Source organism: Taudactylus pleione, unplaced genomic scaffold (genome assembly GCF_031769625.1).
Source record: "Taudactylus pleione unplaced genomic scaffold, aTauple2 ptg000043l, whole genome shotgun sequence".
In the NCBI taxonomy this organism is placed as follows: Eukaryota; Metazoa; Chordata; class Amphibia; order Anura; family Myobatrachidae; genus Taudactylus; species Taudactylus pleione.
In genome coordinates, this window is record NW_028284445.1 from 2,934,765 (window position 1) to 2,956,549 (window position 21,785).

A 21,785-nucleotide genomic window follows, 5' to 3' on the forward strand; every position below is an offset into this window, starting at 1 on the left:
GTAGCATATTAATTATTATTGTATTTACTTACAGTGGGTCTTAAAATTTTAAATATATTTTTGGAATTTCCGTATGTAGGAGTGACCTAAAAAGTACTACTCCAGGTAAGGAGGACAACTAAAAAAAAAAAAAAAAAAGATATTTTATTATATATATATATATATATATATATTTATATTGCACAGGAAACTTTTTAAGTATGTTTGCATTTCAACCTTTGCTACATTTTTTTATGAAGAGCAAATATCCTCTTTGCTATTACCATGGGCCTCCATAGAACACCATAAAAACACTTGTGTTTCCAGCGAATACGAGGATTTGGCTGGGTGACCGTGTTCTTTGCAAAGTACAGGCCAGGTGCGCAGTTTGGATGATCAGTGCAACCATGGAATTCCACCCCATCCCATCTAGCGTCATGACTAGAAGTCCAATTAAAGATCTAGTATTCAAAATATGTCCAGGAATAATTTATTACGTCATAGCAGACAGAGCAATGAATCAATTATTCCCTCTCAATGATTTTTTTTTTTTTTACCTGTCTTCCAGCAAACAAGGAGTTAAATGGATGCGTATTACTTTCAAGGAACTCACTTAGGGTTTAGGATAACAGATTAAATTTAAATGTCACGATACCATTAACAGTCATCAAGTCAAATTGTCCTCATGCCATAACTAGCCACATAGATGGGACAAGTTGTCAGCTTAGCATATGTGTCAATTGGCTATACAGAATCAATTTCCCCTTCCTCTGTGCCAATAAGATTATCAGCACGTGTCATTCCTGCCAAATAGCAAAATGACGTGGCTCGGTGCAAATACACAAAATACTGCGCCTTATACACTTATAGCAAAGAAAATATGAACCTTAAAGTCACGTTTGCTCATATTTCAGGATTTGGGAAATCAGGGTGCCAATTTCACTTCAAATACAAGAAAGGGCTTTACAGAGACTATTTGTCAGTGAAATAAATCCTTACCCCAATGGACCTTACAATCTATATTTCGTATCACATGGATAGGATTGGGTATGATGTGCCAGCAGATGGATTCCCAGCGGATGAAATACCAACGGTGAAGTATCCAGACAGGGGCCGGTAAGTACCCTAATCCTCCCTTGGTGGTGCCGAACCTTAACCTCCCCTTGGGGTACCTAACCATAACCTCCCCCAAGTAGTGCCTAACCATTAACCTCCCCCCAGTAGTGCCTAACCATAACCCCCCTTTTCTGCACACTAACCCTTCCCGGGGGTCCCTAACCCTAAACCACCAGGGGAGGCTCCTAAACCTAACCCCCCCATCCCCGGCATAAGCTAATACTTACCCACAGAGTCTTCATTTGGGATGCTGGACGTCGCTATCCTGATGTCTTCGGGATAGCAGCGTCGACATTATGCCGGGCGCCGGTATATCGATGCCCGGGATTTTCCACTTATCCCCATGGATAGATAGACGGACGGACACACGGACACACGGACACACACACACGTTAATTCTTTGTCAGCAGCCAATTAACCTACCAGTAAGAAAATGGGAAACACATACAAAACAAGAGATATGGTAAGAACTTACCTTTGTTATCTCTGTTTCTACGAAGTCCATAGGGTCCACAGGGTTGACCTTGGGGTATAGGTTGGGAACCAAATCCGGGCACCACGCAGTTAAAGCCTTTAGCTCCCAGGATGCACTGGGTCCACTCTCCCTATAACCCCACCCCCAAGCCAGAGGCACCTCAGTTTGTAAGTAGCCAAAGGCCGGAGGAGGAGAGAAAAAGAGAGAGAAAACTGGAACACTCAATAACCATACTCACCGAAATGGGAGACGGAAAACCGGTGACCAGCCACACAGCCCATATGAAGCCAGGTGCGTCAGGGCGGGCGCCCTGTGGACCCTATGGACTTCGTAGAAACAGAGATAACAAAGGTAAGTTCTTACCATATCTCTTGTTTTCTACTTCAGGGTCCATAGGGGGTCCACAGGGTTGACCTTGGGGATGTCCCAAAGCAGTTCAACCAAGGGTGGGGACGCTCCTGTGCTGAGAGGAGAATCCGTCGCCAAAAAGGAAGCATCCTGAGAGGCAAAGGAAACCAATGCCTAGAACCTTAAAAAGGTGTGGACAGAAGACCACGTGGCCACCTAGTAAGGCAAAACAGCCGAGGCGCCACAGCGAGCCGCACACGAGGGTCACATGGCCCGAGAAAAAACAAGCATCAACAACAGGAAGGCCTACCCATGGGTAGGCCCCTGAGGAAGACCTACGAGGCCATCCAAGCCAACATTTGGTTATAGGCCGGCCATCCTTTCCTGTGAAAACCAGAAATCTCAGACCACCAATAAGGAGTCCGATTTCCGTAAGGAACCTGAACGGATCACATAAATCCAAAGAGGCCAGACCACAGTCAATGAGGCCACACCAGCCGAGAGGACTGGGGACAGAATGGCCGTACCATAAGTTCCAGAATAATATGGAACCTGAAAACCACTAAGAAGAAACACAGTGCGAGAGCAACTCCCACCCTGACATGATGCCCTCCAGAAGAGGGAGCCACATGAGAACGCTCCCAATTCAGACACTCTCCTGGTTGATATAAACACCCTGAGAGAAAGAGAGAGCCTAAGCAATAGACCATGTAATGGCTATCACAACCAGCGGTTCCATTGACTGTCCCCGGAGGTAACGAAGAACCACTACTTACTCCCAAGGAGTCCCTAGGGAGGACAAATGGAGGCATAATCAAGAAAACACTCCAAAGGATGAACTGGATACCAGAGTGAAGCAATTCCATATCTTAACCATACTGACAGTGTAGAGATCCGCACTGTCAGGAAGACCAGGCCAAGTGTGAAACCCAAGCCAGCCGGAAGGAATGCCAGAATATCTGGAAATCCAGGACACCGGAGGATTGTATCGACAGGTACAATACCATAAGATTTATGGCTGCCACAGTTTGTGGTAGGTCCCAGCAAAAGCTGATCCATGTGCTCTAATCATTCCAACGATGACAAAGCCAGGGAAGCCGTAAGACCACTGTAAGGACACAGTCAAAGACAAACGACCCAGGTCCAAGGCAAAACCAAGGACCCTGAGACAACAGGTCCGGGCAGTGAAGCATCAGGGATGGAGTATCGATGTAGAGACTCCGAAGATCCAAGTACCCCTGACATCTGGGGCAATCAGGAGCCACCAGCAGGAAAGCATCTCCGTCTCGATTGAAAACACTTCCAAAGACCTCGAGGAAGAAGGGAGACCGGAGAACACAGGTACACAAAGTGGAAGGACCACTTCACCGACAAAGAGTCGCTGAAGTTTGCTTCAGAATCCCCAGAGCTGAACTGTAACACCATAGTGTGATAAAGTCAGAAGGCCATGAGGGTCACCTCAGGGGGGCCCCCCCTGCTCACCAGGAGATGAAACCTCTCTTGGGGAAGAGACTAGTCCCCGGGATGCACGTCGTGACGGCTGAGGACTCCCGCTTCCCAATGGAGAGCTCCTGAAATGAACGCTGCCGAGATGGTCGGGAGGAGACCCTCGGACTATGTCCGAATATGTGACATACCTGTCATTGCCACCCAACGAACAGTGTTGCTAAAAAGGAAGCCACTGTCCTGACCCTGTCGGACTGAACCTTTTCAGGTTCACCGGGAAACAAGAGTTATGCCAGAGTAAGTTAATTGACAGGGTGGAATCGACAGACGTCCAACTGCACTGAAAAGGATTCGATCCAGACACTGTCCATAGCAAAGAAAACCCTGGACGAGATGGCCATAGCCACCCGGACAGGGACCGACTTGCCTCCGGAGAGAGCATCATCGTTTGAACAGTTATCCGACAGAAAGAACTGAGCCCATTCCACCATGCATCCCAGAGTGTAAAGACATCTGTCGACTGCGCAGACAACCATGTACTCCTAATGGAAGAGAGGAGATTCCGTCTTACGCCAGAAGAATTCTCAGATTCTGAGAATCCAGCAGGGATCCTAGATGAAGAATACCCAGAGAGGGATGCAGGGAGGACTTTTTCCCCGTTGATTAAACGTCTGCACCCTGAAGAGAAGCCACAGTCATCCTGACCTGGCCGTAAAGTACCCCGGTGATCCCGCTAAGAGCAGGAGGCCGTCCAGGTACAGGAGCATTGGGATATACTGAACAGAAGAACTGTCAGAAAATCCAAAACGCTGGTAAACCCCTGTGGGGCTGAGGACAGTCCCAACAGGCAGAGCCCGAAAAATTGTAAGTGTTGCTGTGATACAGCAAACCTCAGCCCATGCTGAGGAAAGGTCTCTGTAAGTACCCGTAGGCACGCGTCCTGTATATCCAGTGATACCCTAAAGTCCCCAGGTTCCAAACATCGTATGATGGAGCATAGGGATTTCCTCCTGAGCCCAGGTAGCTTTAGGAACTGGTTCAGGGAATTGAGACAGAGAATAGGCCAAAGAGGACCATTCAGCCACCGCACCAGAAAGAAAACAGAACAACCAGTCCCTCACTGAGATAGTGGGGATGGCCTAATGAGCTCCGCTTACCGCAACAACTGCATAGCTTTCTGGATCTGTAAGGCCCTTGTAAAGAGGGCGTACCCTCCTACCCACGTAGCCGCGGCAACTTGACACCAATACCGGGCGAACTGAGAAAATCGGTATCTCCCAGTTGTAGGCCTGTCCCGTCAGACTGAAGAGATATCCGTAGGTTCAGAAGCAGGATCGGCTGGCAGTCCAGGCCTGCTCGGTACTGGATATGTCGGCCCTTGTAGACGCCGACAGTCTACGAAGAAACAGACCTTTAGGCTGACCCAGAGGACAAAAAAGACTTAACAGACTTAGTCTGAGGCCTTGTAGTGGGCATAGCTGAAAGCGGTAAACTTGTCGTTAGTAATACTGCCAATGTTACTACAATCTTGTCAAGGTCAGGACCAAACAATATCAACCCTAAAGATGGTATCTGCACCTCTGCATTCCCAGAGCGCAGCCATAGGGTATTACGGAGGATACAGTCGCAGCCGGAACTCTGAAAGTTAGGAGACTGGTATCCAATATAGGCATTTCCACCTATGACAACAGCATATATTACGTGAGCGACCAAATACATTTGAACCCCCGACGTGTTGGAGGGGAAAAAACGTTACAAATGCATCAACCCAATATGCAATAGTATTAACCAACCATGCTATAGCCATGGTAGGATGGGTAACAACTCCTGAAAGCAAGTATACTGATTTCAGGCAGAGTTACCACCTACGGATCCGAAGAATCTGACCACGCAGGAATGGGAGGCGTAGTAACGTCTGTAATCAGACGAGTAACATGCCCATCCCCCCCAGGAGGGGCTCGTGATGACCCTCAGGGAATTTGGGACAGGAGGCCAAACACTGTTGTAACACCTCCTATCTGGCAACAGCCAGAGTCCCGCTATGCGATCCACCCGCTAGTCAGCAACAGGTAACCCGAAGGCACGCAATACTGAGGGTGTATGATACAGGTGCAGGTCAACATTCACTCTAACCAGAATGGACCTGCTACCAGCCCTAAAGCAGGGATAATAATACCTGAAATAGGCTTCCCCCCGTGTAAGAGGGAAAGAGCCCCGAACAGTACCCAGTTCACGGCAGAGCCAACTGGGAAGTAACCACAGGGCGTCAACCACGCCAATTAGCGTTTCGTAGAAAACGACATCCACCCAGGGTGGCTGTTGTGGTAATCCCTGCAAGGGGAATGACAGACTATTGTGGCACCAGGGGGAATTCATATACTGCGAAAAACCCCTGCAGGGAGCGGTAGTCTGTGTCACAGGGGAAGAATGCAAGAAGCTGCGAGATACCCTGAGATGAAAAGGGCAGTATGGTGAAGTAACCCCAAGTGAGGTACAACAATGGGGCCCGCCCGGCGATCCGCAATTGAGAGGATCCCGAGAAAACAAACCGCCCAAGGGGGTCGTCCCTTTATGAGTCAAATCCTCCGCACTAACACCTGCAGCACATGACTTGCAGGATAGTAAAAATGGGTGCAGTAGAACGCTCTATCTCCTGGTCAGACATAACTGACCAATCTTGGCGGAAATATTAAGCAGCACTATACTGGTCCTGACTGATGCCAAAAATTAGCTGCAGGGACCCATTTTCAGCGTATGCAACACACAGTTCCATCTAAAATATGGCAACGTGCCGCACGCAACAGTATGTGACAAACCACACAAATATTAACAAGTATATAAATGTGAGGTCTCAGAACCACCCTAAGTACAGCTGTATTAGGGCAGATAAAGAAAAGGGATAGATATACACTGACAGGTGAGAGAATAAAGTACAGTCAGCACTAGCATAAGTCACATACAATGCAGATATACACATATATACATAAACATGTCATATAATATACTGCACTATTACACTGCATTCAACTGCCCAGATTCAGTGTCTGGGAAGGCTACAGCGCTGTGTACACTGACCTGATGGTGAGGTACGCAGGGGGACTGGACCAACTGCCATCCTGAGAGATTTCTGCTGCACCACAGAGAAAATGGCCGCTGGAGACCTCAGAGGAAGCGTGGCCCGCGGAGGAAGCAGCTCAGCGACGCCAGACTATGGATACTGAAAGGCGCGCTGAGCTGAGGGGAGGAGCCGCTGTAACAGGGAAGGCTGTCTCCCCTGGCCGGCTATTAACCCCCGGGACGCCGGCTCCCTGCACCGATCGTTAAGTCCCTGGTGGTCTAGTGGACACACGGGGTATGGGGGGCCCGCCGCCACTGCCGGCGCCTCCGGTCTGTCCCCTGAGACCGGAGGCACAGGACTGCATTTGAAATGCGCGGATCACCGCAAGCGGTGATCCGCGACCTTACCTGCTCCCCGTGGATCCGGCAGCAGTCCTGGGCGCCCACAAAGTCCGGCTAGTACAGACTCTGGGGTCCCGCTGAGATCCCCAGATCTGTACTGGCGTCTCAGCGCCAGCGGGGTGACGGAGCGGCAGCTTAGACGTCCTATGGACAGTCCGACGCTGCCGCTCTGAAGAGTCCAAAGTCCATGAAAAAACTTTGTCCCTAAAAAAATAAAATAAGCTTAGGGGCTGCTAATCAGCTCCCCCTGCGCTAACGGTGACCCGACTCCGGCCGGGCACCAACTTAAACTGAGGTGCCTCTGGCTTGGGGGTGGGGTTATAGGGAGAGTGGACCCAGTGCATCCTGGGAGCTAAAAGCTTTAACTGCGTGGTGCCCGGATTTGGTTCCCAACCTATACCCCAAGGTCAACCCTGTGGACCCCCTATGGACCCTGAAGTAGAAATACAGATTGGCCATGACTGTGAGCTGAACTCATTACCTGAGTGCAGTGAGATAGTAATGCTAAACACTATGCCAGTCATACTGCCCGAATCACATATCTTCTTAAATGACGCAATGTGCAGGAGGAGGTTGTGCCTCATGTACTGACACAGAATTATGTCTCCATGAGATAAGAGAAATGTTATAGAATAACGAGATTTTGGAGTATTTTTTGATCAACTCTAATTCACACGTAGTGGAAATTAACTCCCCCACATTAGAATGCCTATTTTATTACCTGCCATGTGGAAACGGTTTATATACCCTGTAGATAAAATGACAATTTGTCAGATGTAACTGAAAAACTGTCCATTTAAGTATTCCTTGTCCCTGGCATATGCGTAAATCCCCTGTAATTCTTTATCCTTTTACATTACATTAAGACATTTGTGGGGGGGGAGGGGGTTTATATCCCATACTCTATACCTTGTTACATTAAATCTGATATGTAATGTTTTGTCCTTAGTCATTATTATGAACAGAATAATACTTGACCATACTACGTTATAGCTTGACTATATTAACTATTTGCATGCTAGGACAGTCTGTCTTAACCCACTGAATGCCATTGTGTTAAAGAACACAATGCGTATCTATGGGTAAATGTGTGTAGCTAAGTGTTCTGGGCCCCTATTGCCCTCATTCAATAAATGGTGGAGAATAATAGATGTGTATAGGTGTCAGAATCACTTTGGGGGTGATTCAGGGAATCATGTTAAAGGTGATGGTGAGATTGGTGCATTAAACATCCATGTCATGTTAGCTATAAGGGCACCCTTTATGACAGAGCAAGATTACCCAAAAAATAAAAAGCCTACATTCATACACATTATCTGTGTAAAAAAAAAAAAAAAAAAAAATTATATATATATATATATATATATATATATATATATATATATATATATATATGGGATGTGCAGGCTCGGATAGGTTCGAGTTTGCACGTTGAGTTCGGATTTTTCCCTCCAAAAAAAACGGAGCTCAGAAAGAGGCTAAACGTCATCTTACATGGACGAACATCATCATTCCTGGACTTATTACACACACACACACACACACACACACACACGGGCTCTGAGATGGTGAATGTTGGGTTTCTTCCTATACTTTTAAATGGGAAACATTTTATGCCTTCTACAATACTATGCCAAAGAACTTGGCCAAGTGTCATGCACAGCTTCAAACACATAGGGGTATATTTACATATGTGCGGGTATTTACAAGTGGAGGTGTTGCACATAGCAACCAATCAGATTCTACTTAACATTCATCCAGCACCTTCTAGAAGAGAATATCTAGAATCTGATTGTTTGCTATGGGCAATATCTCCATTTCTATAAACCTGCACATTAGTAAATATATCCCATAGTGTTCATTGTAGAACCTGCACATGTAACAATCGGTGTAGTTCCTCTCTCCTGCCTGGGGTGTCACTCTCTGCTCTAGTATGACACTCTGGTCTATAGCTCAACAGTTTGTTCCATCAGCTAAATGTGCTACAAGCACCAGAGCAGAGAGCGACACCCCAGGCAGGAAAGAGGAATTGCACGGGTTGTGACAGGTACAGGATGCTAGAATGAACACTAGACACAAAGTGTTGCATGTTACATAAGTAGTCCTGATGTTCCCTCCTGTGTGGCATATTAGAATGAAAGTGATGATTCTTAGGTGATAGGAGGTTTGACTTTTGCACGGTCCACCTCCGAGTTTTTTCACCACTCCACATACATAGGTGCAGTTGTTTTGGGAAGTCATTAGAATTGAAGGAATGAAATATACTTACACTTTGTAAGGAAGTCGAGGATCTGCTGTAAGCGTAATTTTAAACGTAACCTTTGACCTAAAATCAGAAAAACAAGTGATTACTGTGTTGACTTTTACATTTCACTGACAAATTTCGAACACAAACTGCGTTAAAAGCAGCTGACATTTAACATTCAAACATTTCAGAAAAATACACACAGTCCATGATGGAATAAAATTTTACATCTAATCTTTCTGTAAAATTGCCTTAGTTCACAGTGGTATTTACAACAATAAAATAAAAAAAGGCACTATAATAAGTGTTTTGTAGTAGCCGGCATGCTGCTGGGAAAGAGCCGGCAAGGTCAGCTCTTTAGGTTATAAAAGAATAGATGTATACATCATCTCATTCTAAAGCGTAAAGTGTACAGAAGTAGCACACATCAAATGGTCTTCACGCTGGATGATTCTGCTCTCTCTGCATAGCTCAAACAGTACCATTTCTTCACATTAAATGTCAACATTGCTTAAACTATTTGATAAGTTTTATTCGCAATTCCACAGCTAACTGTCTGGTCTGTCGTTGTAATTATACAAGAAATGCAATTTAAATATGTTGCCAATAATACATAATTTACAAAATGTAATTATGGGTATCCAGGAGGAAATTGTGTCAATAGACGGTGTAATGGTAGCTTTACTGCCTCACAGCAATGAGGTCATGGGTTCAATTCCCACCACGGCCCCTACTGTGTGAAGTTTGTATGCTCCCTGTGCTTGCGTGGGTTTCCTCCGTGTACTCCGGTATCCTCCCACACTCCAAAAATATACTGTTAGATTAATTGGCTCCCAACACAAATTAACCTGTGTGTATGTGTGTGTGCGTAAGCTCCACTGGGGCAGGGACTGATGTGAATGGTCAAATGTTCTCTCTGTAAAAGCGCTGCGGAATATGTGCGCGCTATATAAATGGTAATAAACAAATAAATACAGTAGAGCCTTCTATTACATATGTAAGTAGCGTTCCCGCTGTATTAGCGGGGCGCCGCCCCTACACCATTTCTAAAGGGCAAAAAGCACTCTACCGTCAGACACGGCGCCCTGCTGAAACAGCCTGCGTGAGTTGCAGTATCCCGCAGGTGGGGAAAACGGCGGTGTAGCGGTCACCGCCAGTGAATGGATGCTGGGCGTATGCGTCCAGCATCCATTCACAATGACAGCAGAGCTTGGGGGCAGCCCGGCAGTGCCAGGCACGCCCCCAAGAGTGACGAATAGGGGAGGCATCTTAAAGCCCTGCCCAGCATTGGACCTACAGTAAACACTATGCAAGGATAGCCTCAGGTTAAAAGAGAGCAACACCAGGTTTCCAACTTTTAAAGAAGAACTTAGAGCAGTTCCTTAAGAGCTGGTTATGTAATCTATATGATAAACTAGATTTTATGTAAGGCTGCTTGGTGACATGAAGGAGAATTGCCATAGTCATATAGATGCGTCCTCATACACTACTGCCGTAGACACGCCAAACAGCCCTTCTCGGTGACCCAGATCCCGTGCGACTTACCTAGCACACCACTCTTTTTCACTCGAATGTGCGTCTTAGGGAAGTATTCAATTAGGTGCGAAAAGTCAGTTTCTGCGGAACTTATCCCCGTATTCAATTCCAAAGACTTTTCGCCGGTGCAGAAAGTCAAAGCATTGCAATAGGAGAAAAAGATTTGCCTATGAAAGCTGTGGAAAAAATTCAGAATTGGTGTTTTGGGGTGCAAACTTAAGGGAACCACCCTACGCCCTTGGGACAGCCCCCCCAAAGGTAAACTGTGTCAAAAAAAGTAAAAAAAAAAAAATACTTTAGAACACCCCAAAAGAGAACTTTCATTTTGGGGGGGGCGAAAAAAAACAAAGTTGGGGGACAAACTTAAAAACTAGCAAAATACACTCCAGGTGTGTTTAAAATTGCAAGCGTTTGCGGCAGGTGGATTTTTTTTTAAATTCACTTTAGTAACTTCAAAATATGCTAGCACCCATTTTCATGTACCCCAAATTTGCTGGGACTAATTATTTTCTGCAAAAAAAACCTGCTAAATGCTATTCTTCACCACTTCTGCAATGACGCTGATTAGCAGCTATTGAGACCATTTAAGCACCCCAAATACCTTCAGCAGGCCTATTCGGGGGTATCTATAGCGATCCCCAATATCAGTGCATCTTTTGCGGGGTGTCAGGCTGATTTCCCCAAATCGGACAGGACTTTTTGCTGGTTTTGAATTCGCTGTGTGCTGTTTTCGCTGATTTGGAATTAAATACGGGGATAAGGGACGAGCGCGATACTTTTCCGCATGGGAAACCAGCGAAGTCGGGAAAAAGTCCGGCATGCGAAAAGTACGGGACTAATTGAATATGCCCCTTAGTCGCAATGCGATAAAACCGCTTCATGAGACTGCACTGATTCATTTGATACACAACACAGTCTGAAGCTGTATAGGAAGCGCTATGATGCGGTGCCTGGGGAGGCTTTTCAAGCCAAGCTCCGTTGTGCAGATTGGCTCAGACGCACACAGATATACAAGTGTCGCATATCAAAATAATCACTGCATTCCTTAGAAGCGATATTGTTGCATCGTGTTGTGACTAAGACGCACATTCGGGGAAAAGTGATATGCAAAAGACACTCAGCGTAAGCTGAGTAGTACAGGACCTGGCTCACTCACGCCAGCCATCTCCCACCGCACGGTGTATTGAGGACACATCTGTAGATCAGCTGACAGATGTTATATGACAAATAGTTTATATAAGTGCTGGATCAATAGAAAGCAGAAAACTATTTTGGAGAAGTTTGCATGTTGATGTGGGAAACATCATGAATCGGTTTTCTAATCCTTCCAAAACTCAGCTTATTTGGGACAGTCCTTCCAGGGACGTAAGTAACATCCCGGAGACGAGAAGCTCCTCTAACATCTGTCAAAAGCAGGAGCATATATTTTGTGCAGGTTGATGGGGGCATACTCCATAAACTGAAGGTTATTATTATGATCATCATCATTTATGTATATGGCGCCACAAGTGTTCCGCAGCACCTTACAAAGTACATAGACAAATAAGTAACTATTGACTTTACAATACAATACAGGACATGGATAAACATTGCTATATTAGTGACCTTAACGCCCGCATAAGCAGCCAAGTGTTAGGTGCCCTAGTGGGGAGTAAGAGCTAAATTAAATTACAGTAGGGAGAAGCACAAGAGGGTAAAGGGCCCTGCTCGAAAGAGCTTACATTCTTTAAAGGGAGGGGAAGACGAACAGGAGTGACACAGAAAGGGGTAGGCGGGAGAGATACGGGACTAATTGGTTGAATAGTATATATGAATATTCTTTGATCCCGATGCAGATGAAGCAGCTAACAATGTTTTGCAAAAATGTCCTCCCATTCATCCCCATCTAAAGTTTCAGTTTAACTAACTATAACTAGCTTTAGGTAACTACCTAACTAAAGTTAGTTACCCATTTGACTACATGGTGATATTGGAGATGGCTGGAGAAAGTAGAGGGCACAGTATAGTGGATAATTATCCTCTGGAGAATGTGCATCTAAGTTATAGAGACTCAAATGTGGCCGAGGCCTGCTAGATACAGACGTGTCCACAAATATCGTTGCTGCAGTCGCGCATAATAAGCTCCTCTCTGAACGCCAGGTTCCGTGAGGTTCTGCTAGCGCTGGTTGTCTTTTTTGCAGAAGATGTGACTAGGACGCACCAGCAGACTGTGCCGATTAATGTGATATGTGACACTTGTATTGTATATCTGTGTGAGATTGAATACCTGAATCTGTATATAAAGTCATACAATGTAGCGTCCGCAACTTTTTTCATTCCAAGTTCTGTTGTGCTTCATATACAGACTCAGGAGCACCCAGATATACAAGGTCACATATCACATTAATCAGCACAGTCTCCTGGTGCATCCGAGTGGCATAATATTGTGACTTAAATGGATTTACAGCAAAAGAAGACGCCCAGCGCTAGTAGAGTTGCACTGGACCAGACGGGTTACACACGCCAGACAAATTGCACTGCGTGGTGTATTGAGGCTAGATGTATGAGGACACATCTGTATATTGGCTTCCATATTGCTGAAGAAATGTCCAGGTTTGATATTGATAGAAGCAATTAGTGTAGATAGCAAATCTCTTTTGTATGTCAGGGATGGAAGGTACACCAAGGGGGAAAAGTAATAGCCTGCTAGATACAGTCACCAGCGAGATTCTGGCAGGGCTGCCCATCTTTTTTAAAAGCAGCAACAATTTAGATGGCAAAACCAGCCAACCTGGTTTTGCCCTTTAAATTATTGCTGCTTTAAAAGAACGGTCAGAATCATACTTCATATTTGCCACCAGAAAGGGGGGAGGGGTTTGCTCTATGTATGTATATACCTAGGTGCGTAAGGTTGTGGGGTTACTATCTAAAACTACTGGAGTCTAGTTCCAGAATCTTTTTGATGTCTACGAAACCTGCAATTCCATAAAAACTCTTCTTCTCCCTTCTGCTAGCCTTGTGTTAAGTATCGGCAATGCTATAGATCATGCAGGGCGACTGGTGCGCAGGAGCAGAGGGGATTATATCCGGGTTCGGGTCCCCATCCCCAGTACAGTGCCATATAAGGTACCTTCACCAAGCACTCATTGCTTAGCGATGTCACTTACAGGACAGCCTGCACCATGCTCTTGCTAACCATGCTTACTCTTCCAACCACATTACCTGTACCTAAATACCTGGCCTGCTACATGTGTTCCAAACTATGCCTGTTACATGGATCTGCACCTACTTAACCATTAACTTGGCCTGATAGTAGTGTACCAAATTATGTCTGTTACCCAGACTTGTATATACCTCTCCGTTGACAGAATCCTTGCATTCAGGTGAGCAACTTCACTATGAATTGCCCACATAAATTGTGTGCTGGTCTTTTTCTGAAAATTAGGGTCAACACTAGTATTAGTTATTTCATAATATATTGTTACATAGAGGATCTGCTTTGATTTGTGTTATATTAGTTTTGTTTTTTATTTTATTTCAAAGCTTAACTACAAATATTCAGCAGTTTGTGGATGCTGAGCCACAGTGTCCTCTGGCCCTACTGCTGATGATGTTTCTTTGAGAGCTGGATTATGAGTGCGCCTGCTGAGGGTTCAGTGTATTGTTCAATTTACATTGAAATTACCCTCTATTCTGATGGTATCACTTCAGATGGCCAAATCAGGCAGTCCTGTGGTATGGTGTAGGTGGTGTTGTCAGCTGCAATCACCATGACTAGGCAAGATGAGACGGAAAATGGTTCCAATGCTTTTCTATGACTTTAGATTGCTTCTGACAGGCATTTACAGGTAAGAGTACACTGAAATCGTGCTCTGATCTGTTTTATTGAATCAATGCCCTAGACTATAGAAGAAGAATTCATTTGATCTATATAACAAGTGAGAAAGTGTGTATGTCTGTTTGTCCTTTATGCACGGCAAGAGTTTTGTACCTAGCTCCACCAAATTTGGCATGGTGGTGTAATATGACCAGGATTAGATTTTTGCCTATGTTTGAAGTTTGTCAGGGCCATGGAGGTCTACATGGTGCCCACCAAGTAGGCATTGGAGTCTGCAATTTGAAATTTTGATTTAAGAAAAGTTGCTCAGGATGTCTTCCAGTGCCTAAAACTGCACTAATCTGAAGGCACAGGCTGATATGTACCAGTGGGGGGCAGGCAGAGATCCAACGGAAGAGCAGTGAGTCGGAGGATCAACTGTCACACTGCACCTGCACTGACAGTTACTAAATTCCTCCAAGCACATTTTCATATGCCATGCTCTCCAATGAAAAAAATGAAAGCTGCAGTTGTACTTGAAGGCCTATGCTTCAAAACGAGCAACGCCTGGTATTCCAGCTAGTGTTTAATAATATGAGATATGGTAAGAACTTACCCTTGTTATCTCTATTTCTACGAAGTCCATAGGGTTCCACAGGATACCTTGGGGTATAGGTGTGACGTCAGTCATCGGGCACCATAGAGTTAAGCTTTTCAGCCTCCCAGGATGCACTAGGTCCCCCTCCTATACCCCGCCCCCGAGCCAAGGCACCTCAGTTAGTTACCAAGCCATAGGCCGGAGGAGAAGGAAGAGAGAGAAAAAAAGATCTGGACACACACAAGAATCACATTCTCACCAGAGGGAGACGGAAAAACCGGTGACCAGAGCAAAGCCCATCTGCAGCACAGGTGCGACAGGGCGGGAGTCCTGTGGAACCCTATGGACTTCGTAGAAATAGAGATAACAAGGGTAAGTTCTTACCATATCTCATATTTTCTACTTCAGGGTCCATAGGGTATCCACAGGATACCTTGGGGATGTCCCAAAGCAGTATCCTTTAAGGGTGGGGACGCTTCTGTGCAGAAAGGAGAATCCGCCGCCCGAAGGAAGCATCCTGAGAGGCGAAGGTGTCAAACCTGTAATACCTCACGAAGGTATGGACAGAGGACCACGTAGCAGCCTTGCAGATCTGAACTGCAGAGGCACCACGTCGAGCTGCCCACGAAGGACCCACAGACCTAGTGGAATGAGCCTTCAGAGAAGGAGGAACCGGTAGGCCTTCATGAAGATAAGCTTCAGAAATAGCCATACGGATCCAGGCTGCCAAAGTTTGCTTTGAGGCAGGCCAACCCTTTTTACGGAAGCCATAGAGGACAAACAAAGCGTCCGACTTCCTAAACGAAGAAGTGCGGTCAACATAAGTCCTTAAGGCCCGCACAACATCCAAAGAGGCCTCACCCACGGAAAGACCCGGTGAGTTAAAGGCCGGAACAACGATTTCCTCATTAACATGAAACTGGGAAACAACTTTGGGAAGAAACTCGGGCCGAGTGCGGAGCACTGCCCTGTTCCCATGAAAAACCAAGAAAGGGGGTCTACAAGAAAGAGCCCCTAACTCAGAAACACGTCTGGCCGAAGCAATGGCCAGAAGGAAAACAGTCTTAGCTGTTAACCATTTAAGATCCACTGTATATCCTCGCGGAAGACGGTTTTTGAGCTCGCAACATGGTACGCACCACAAAGCTGGAAAACCCCCGGGACCTCAGCATGGCCGTCTCAACAGCCACGCCGTCAAAGACAGCCGAGTCAGGTCCGGGTGAAGACAAGGACCGTGAGACAGAAGGTCCGGTCGTAGCGGCAACCGCAGAGGACTGTCCACAGACAGACCCTGAAGGTCTGAGAACGAGTGCCGCCTGGGCCACGCGGGAGCTATCAACAGGAGCGTCCCTCCTTTCTGTTTGAATTTCCGGATTACCCGTGGAAGAAGGGAGACCGGAGGGAACAGGTATGCGAACCGGAACGTCCACCGGACGGACAGAGCATCCACCAAAGACGCCCCTTTGTCTCTTGTGCGAGACCCGTACACCGGCAACTTGTTGTTGTGCCGGGACGCCATGAGGTCGATCTCTGGAAGACCCCATCTGTCCACCAGCAGTTGAAAAACGTCCGGGTGCAGGGACCATTCCCCTGGATGAACGTCCTGGCGACTTAGAAAGTCCGCCTCCCAATTTAGCACTCCCGGGATGAAGACCGCTGATATGGCCGGAAGATTGCGCTCCGCCCATACCAGGATCTGAGAGACCTCCACGAGAGCCACCCGACTTCGGGTTCCTCCTTGCCTGTTTATGTAGGCCACGGTGGTAGCGTTGTCCGACTGGACCTGTACCGGACGACCCTGGAGAACCCGATGTGCCTGCTGGAGAGCATTGAAGACCGCACGGAGTTCCAAGATATTGATTGGAAGCTCCGCTTCTGTCGGCGTCCACCTGCCCTGGAACAAGTGTGGACCTGAAACTGCTCTCCAGCCCCGAAGACTGGCGTCCGTTGTCAACAGGACCCAATTTGGAACCCAGAACGGACGTCCCCCGCTGAGATGGGTCGTCTGTAGCCACCAGGCAAGGGACAGGCGAACCTCCGGGGTGAGCACAATCGTCTGGGACTTCAGAGACTGAGGCAGCCCGTTCCACTTGGACAGGATCAGGTGCTGCAGAGGTCTGGAGTGAAACTGGGCATATTCCACCATGTCGAACACCGACACCATGGAGCCCAGTAACCTAATCACCGAGTGTAGAGACACCCGGCGGCTGAGCAGACAACTGCACACTCTCGACTGTAAAGCAGAGATCTTTTCCTCCGTCACGAAGATCCTCTGCTGTTCCGAGTCCAATAAGGCTCCGAGGTGCTGAATCCTCCAAGACGGGATTAGAGTGGACTTCTGCCAGTTGATTAACCAGCCGTGCCGTTGCAGTAGCGCAATGGTCAGGTCCAAGTGGCGTAGAAGGAGCTCTGGAGATCCTGCCACCAATAAAAGGTTGTCCAAGAACGGCAACATGCGGACTCCCTGCAGCCGCAGAGAAGCCGCCATGACCGCCATCACCTTGGTGAAAACACGTGCTGCTGTCGCCAGGTCAAAAGGTAACGCCCGAAACTGGAAGTGGTCGCTGCAGATTGCAAACCTGAGGAACTGTTGATGGCGCAAAAGTATAGGGACATGCAGGTAAGCGTCCTGTATGTCCAATGACACCATGTAGTCCCCAGGTTCCAGTGCCAGAATGATGGACCGTAGGGTCTCCATCCGAAACTTCGGAACCCGCAAAGACCTGTTGAGAGCTTTGAGGTTGAGAATCGGACGATATGACCCATTGGGTTTCTGTACCAAAAAAAGATTTGAATAGAAACCCTGGCCCCTCTGGGAGAATGGAACAGGCACTATAACTCCAGCCTGGAGCATAGTGTGCAATACCTTCCGCAGCTCCGTAGCCTTGTTCCGGTCTGATGGTAGACCCGTGGTGAAGAATCGAGCCGGGGGTCTGTGCCGGAAGGAGAGAGCGTACCCGTGGGAGACCACCTCGAGAACCCAAGTGTCTGTCATAGTGACCGACCAACACTGGGCGAATTGCAGCAGGCGGCCTCCCACTTTGGGATCCCCCAAAAGGAGGCCCGGACCGTCAGGCCGCAGGCTTGTCATCTGGCTTGGGGGCCGGACGTCTGGTACTCCATGCCTGCTTCCGGGGCTTGGCCGATTTCTTAGGGCCAGCCTGTCGAGGAAACGACTGTGGTTTGGGCCTGCCCTGGGCCCTAGATGACCGAAAGGACGATGGTCCAGGACCAGAAGGAGCAGCGGCCGACGGGAGACAAGCCGATTTGGCTGCCGCCAGCGTGAAGAGAACTTCTCCGGTAAATGGCAACGCCTCCAGACCCTTTTTGGAATCTGCGTCCGCCTTCCAGGATCGCAGCCACAAGGTGCGACGAGCAGCCACCGCTGCTGAAGAAATTCTAGACACCAGAGTACTAATGTCTAAGGCCGCCTCGTTGATATAAGTGGCCGAATCACAGAGATTACCAATCAACTCCGCCTGTTCGGCTGGACAGTCGGAATCAAAAGATGCCTCTAATGAATCCGCCCAGCGCTCCATCGCTCTGGCAACTCAGCAAATGGCCATAGCCGGCGGTGCTGCCCCCCCCGCAAGGGAATAAGCGGACTTCAGGCAGATCTCCACCTTGCGGTCCGTAGCATCCTTAAGGGAGGACATGGATGGCATCGGCAATGTGGCACTACGGACAAGACGGGTCACGTGAGAATCCACCTGCAAAATAATTATCCCCGAACGTATAAGCCACCGCCAGGCGCCTCTGCAGCTGGTATCTTTTGCCAGGCTGTTTCCACGCCTCCTCTAAATGGTCCACTAACTGACCCGAAAGAGGAAAGACTGTGGCATCGCCCTTCACATCCTTGAAAAAGGCATACTTAGATTTAGCCGCTGGGGGAACTTCGTCCTCAATCACCAAGGCTGTGCGGACCGCCCGAATAAGTCCAGGAATATGTACTTTGGACTTAGCATCAGCGTCCTTAGTATGGAGAGGTTCCTGATCATAAGGATCCAGAATCTCCCCATCATTAGACGTCCCCTCGTCATCCTCAGAAGGAGCCGACAGAGACGCCACCGGCCGTTTATGTGGCCGCATCACAGACTCCCCTTGTAACACATCCGACAAGTGCTGTACAGAACTCGTCAGGGAGTTAACCCACGCCGGCTCCTGAGAAACCGGGAGCGGGGAAATAGGGAGACTGTGGGGTACCACCAATTGTCGTGGGAAACCCTGCATGGGTGACGACACCACTGACTGCTGGGACAAACCCATCGGTGTAAACGCGGGCTGCGGAGCTAACTGGCCCACTAAGGCTGTAAGCGCCTGAGCGAAATCCTGTACTGGTGCTGTAACCGTAAGAGGCCGCGCCATGGACAAACACTGCCGGCAGAGGCCCTCCGAGCTACCCTCCCCCTCCGCTAACGGTACTTTACACGTAGTACACTGTAGCTGGAGAGGAAAATCACTTTCAGACATGATAGCACCACGTATGTGACCCCTCTCACCAATTATATATTAAATAGGCGAGAGACCACCCTGCAGCACCGCACCGCAAGGGCTTAGCAGAAAGAACAGGGACAGTAATAAAGCTGACAGTTAGAAGAAAAGTTACAGGCAGCAGCGCTAGCACAGTCACATACAATGCAAAGAAATATCAATTCCTGCACTAACAGCGCTGATCACTCAACTACACAGACACAGGGCCTGGTAGGACACAGCGCTGTATACACAGACCTGACCACAGCGGAGGAGAGGTATGCGGGGGGACCCAGACCACGATGCTTCCGTCCAGGCTTCCAGCAGCGTTCACCATGCGTTTCAGAGAAGATGGCCGCCGAGGAGCAGAGAGGAGGCTGGCCTGGGGGAGGAGCGCTGCCACAGGACCAGTCGGCAGCGTGCAGAGAGGGCTGTGTGCAGCGGGGGAGGCGCCGGCTGTGAGACAGGGAAGGCGCGCTCCCCTGGCATGCATTTAACCCCTGGGACGCCGCAGCGCTACCGCTCTGCTGCGGTCCGCTGTCCCAGGGGGTAGTGGAAGCGCAGGTTGGTCGCCTGGCTCCACGCTGCAGCCAGTCCCCAGGGAGCCCCCTGCCTGGGGACTTAGGACCATGTGATCAGCGGGGACCCACCGCGGGACCCCGCTGCTTACCTTTGTCCACCTTGAATCCGGCCATGGTCCGGAACATCTAGCTGTGACCCCAGATGCTCACCAGCATCCCCGGATCGGTACCGGCGGGGTGTAGGGAAGACAGCATGGACGTCAGGACTGACTGTCCATGCTGTACATCCAGATGTGCAGCCACAGCTGCATAGCTTCTAGCCCCCACTCCGACAGGTGCACCCGACTCCGGCCGGGCACCAAACTAAACTGAGGTGCCTTGGCTCGGTGGCGGGGTATAGGAGGGGGACCTAGTGCATCCTGGGAGGCTGAAAAGCTTAACTCTATGGTGCCCGATGCCTGACGTCATCACCTATACCCCAAGGTATCCTGTGGATACCCTATGGACCCTGAAGTAGAAAAAGTGGTTTAGAGTGTTTTTTTAATTATAATTCATTAAAAAATGTTTTACTCTTTTGTTCTAAGGGTCAGGAGTTTTAAAGGACCCCTGTTCTCTATACTGAACCCAATGAGGTGGCAAGATTGCATGTCTAGGGGGATCTAATCGTGTCAATTGCCCTGGCCGATGTAGTTTAAATCCCTGGCTGTCGGCTCTCAGCATGCCAGCACCGGAAGCCCAATACCAGTCAGAAACCGGGCGCCAGAATCCTGACGGTAAGTGGTAGGGCTAGGGTTAGGCACTAGGGGGATAGGGTTAGGATACTTATCAACAGGTGTCGGTATCCTAACCTTGTCGGGATTCTGACCGCTGGGATCCTGAGCGCCGGCATCCCGTACCCAACCTGTAGAAACAAGCCCAGGCCGACATTCACTGGCTGGCAGATGAATTCATGAGAGGGCTGTGCCAATTGATATTTTTTTAATTATTCAGTACAGCATTTGTAGTCTGAGCAGAAGTAACCATCAAACACTTCCAGCTCTCTCCCACTGACTCACAGTTACCTCTGCCGAGACAATAGATTCTGCCGTTTCATACAGTTTAAGATGGGATATGAACTAAGTAATTTGATTCACAGTATTGATTCTTACTTTTTTATTAATCTGACAATGCTAGAAGAATTCTCTCAAAGTCTGGCAGCACAAAGTTATAAGAAATTTCAGTATTAGGGAAACATCTGATGCAATGCATTTCTTAATAGCGAAACAATGTGGAATATTAAAGATATTTTATGCCTGCTACATCTGTACCAGTAATCTACACACAGTGGAGGCAGTCATTGCATGGGCTGCACCACATTTTTAAGCATTCACAAAGAACCAGTGATATAACACAGGGTTAGAAGCGTCCGTGCTTATAATAACACTACAAAATATATAATAAATATCCCAATAGCTGTCACAAAAAAAATTACTAAGCAATATACAAGATAAAAATAATTGACTGCGGTCACAAATAACACATAAGCGTATTACACTGATAGAAAAGTTCTTCTAAATGGTTACTGAATAGGACAAATACAAAACACAATAAGGCACATTAATTCTCAAATTGTTGCCACTAGTGCAGAGGTTCCCAAACTCCACCATTATAGTCCAGGTTTGGAGAATATCCATGCTTGAGCCCAGATGGTTAAATCAAATTGACTGAGGTACTAATTAAGTCACCTGTGCTCAAGTATGGACATCCTTAAAACCTGGACTGTAACGGCAACAAGGTCTTTTTGCTGGCAAGCTGAC

At 47.7% G+C, this 21,785-nt stretch overlaps 1 protein-coding gene across 1 annotated transcript in view; it reads right to left on the reverse strand.

Annotated features, from left to right (window-relative positions):
- UFM1 (ubiquitin fold modifier 1) overlaps window positions 1–21,785 on the reverse strand; it is a 41,552-nt gene that overhangs the window by 12,880 nt on the left and 6,887 nt on the right. Inside the window, exon 2 of the mRNA XM_088460138.1 lies at window positions 9,093–9,149. Coding sequence (XP_088316264.1) covers window positions 9,093–9,149 — 57 coding nt within the window. The remainder of the gene's footprint in view (window positions 1–9,092; window positions 9,150–21,785) is intronic.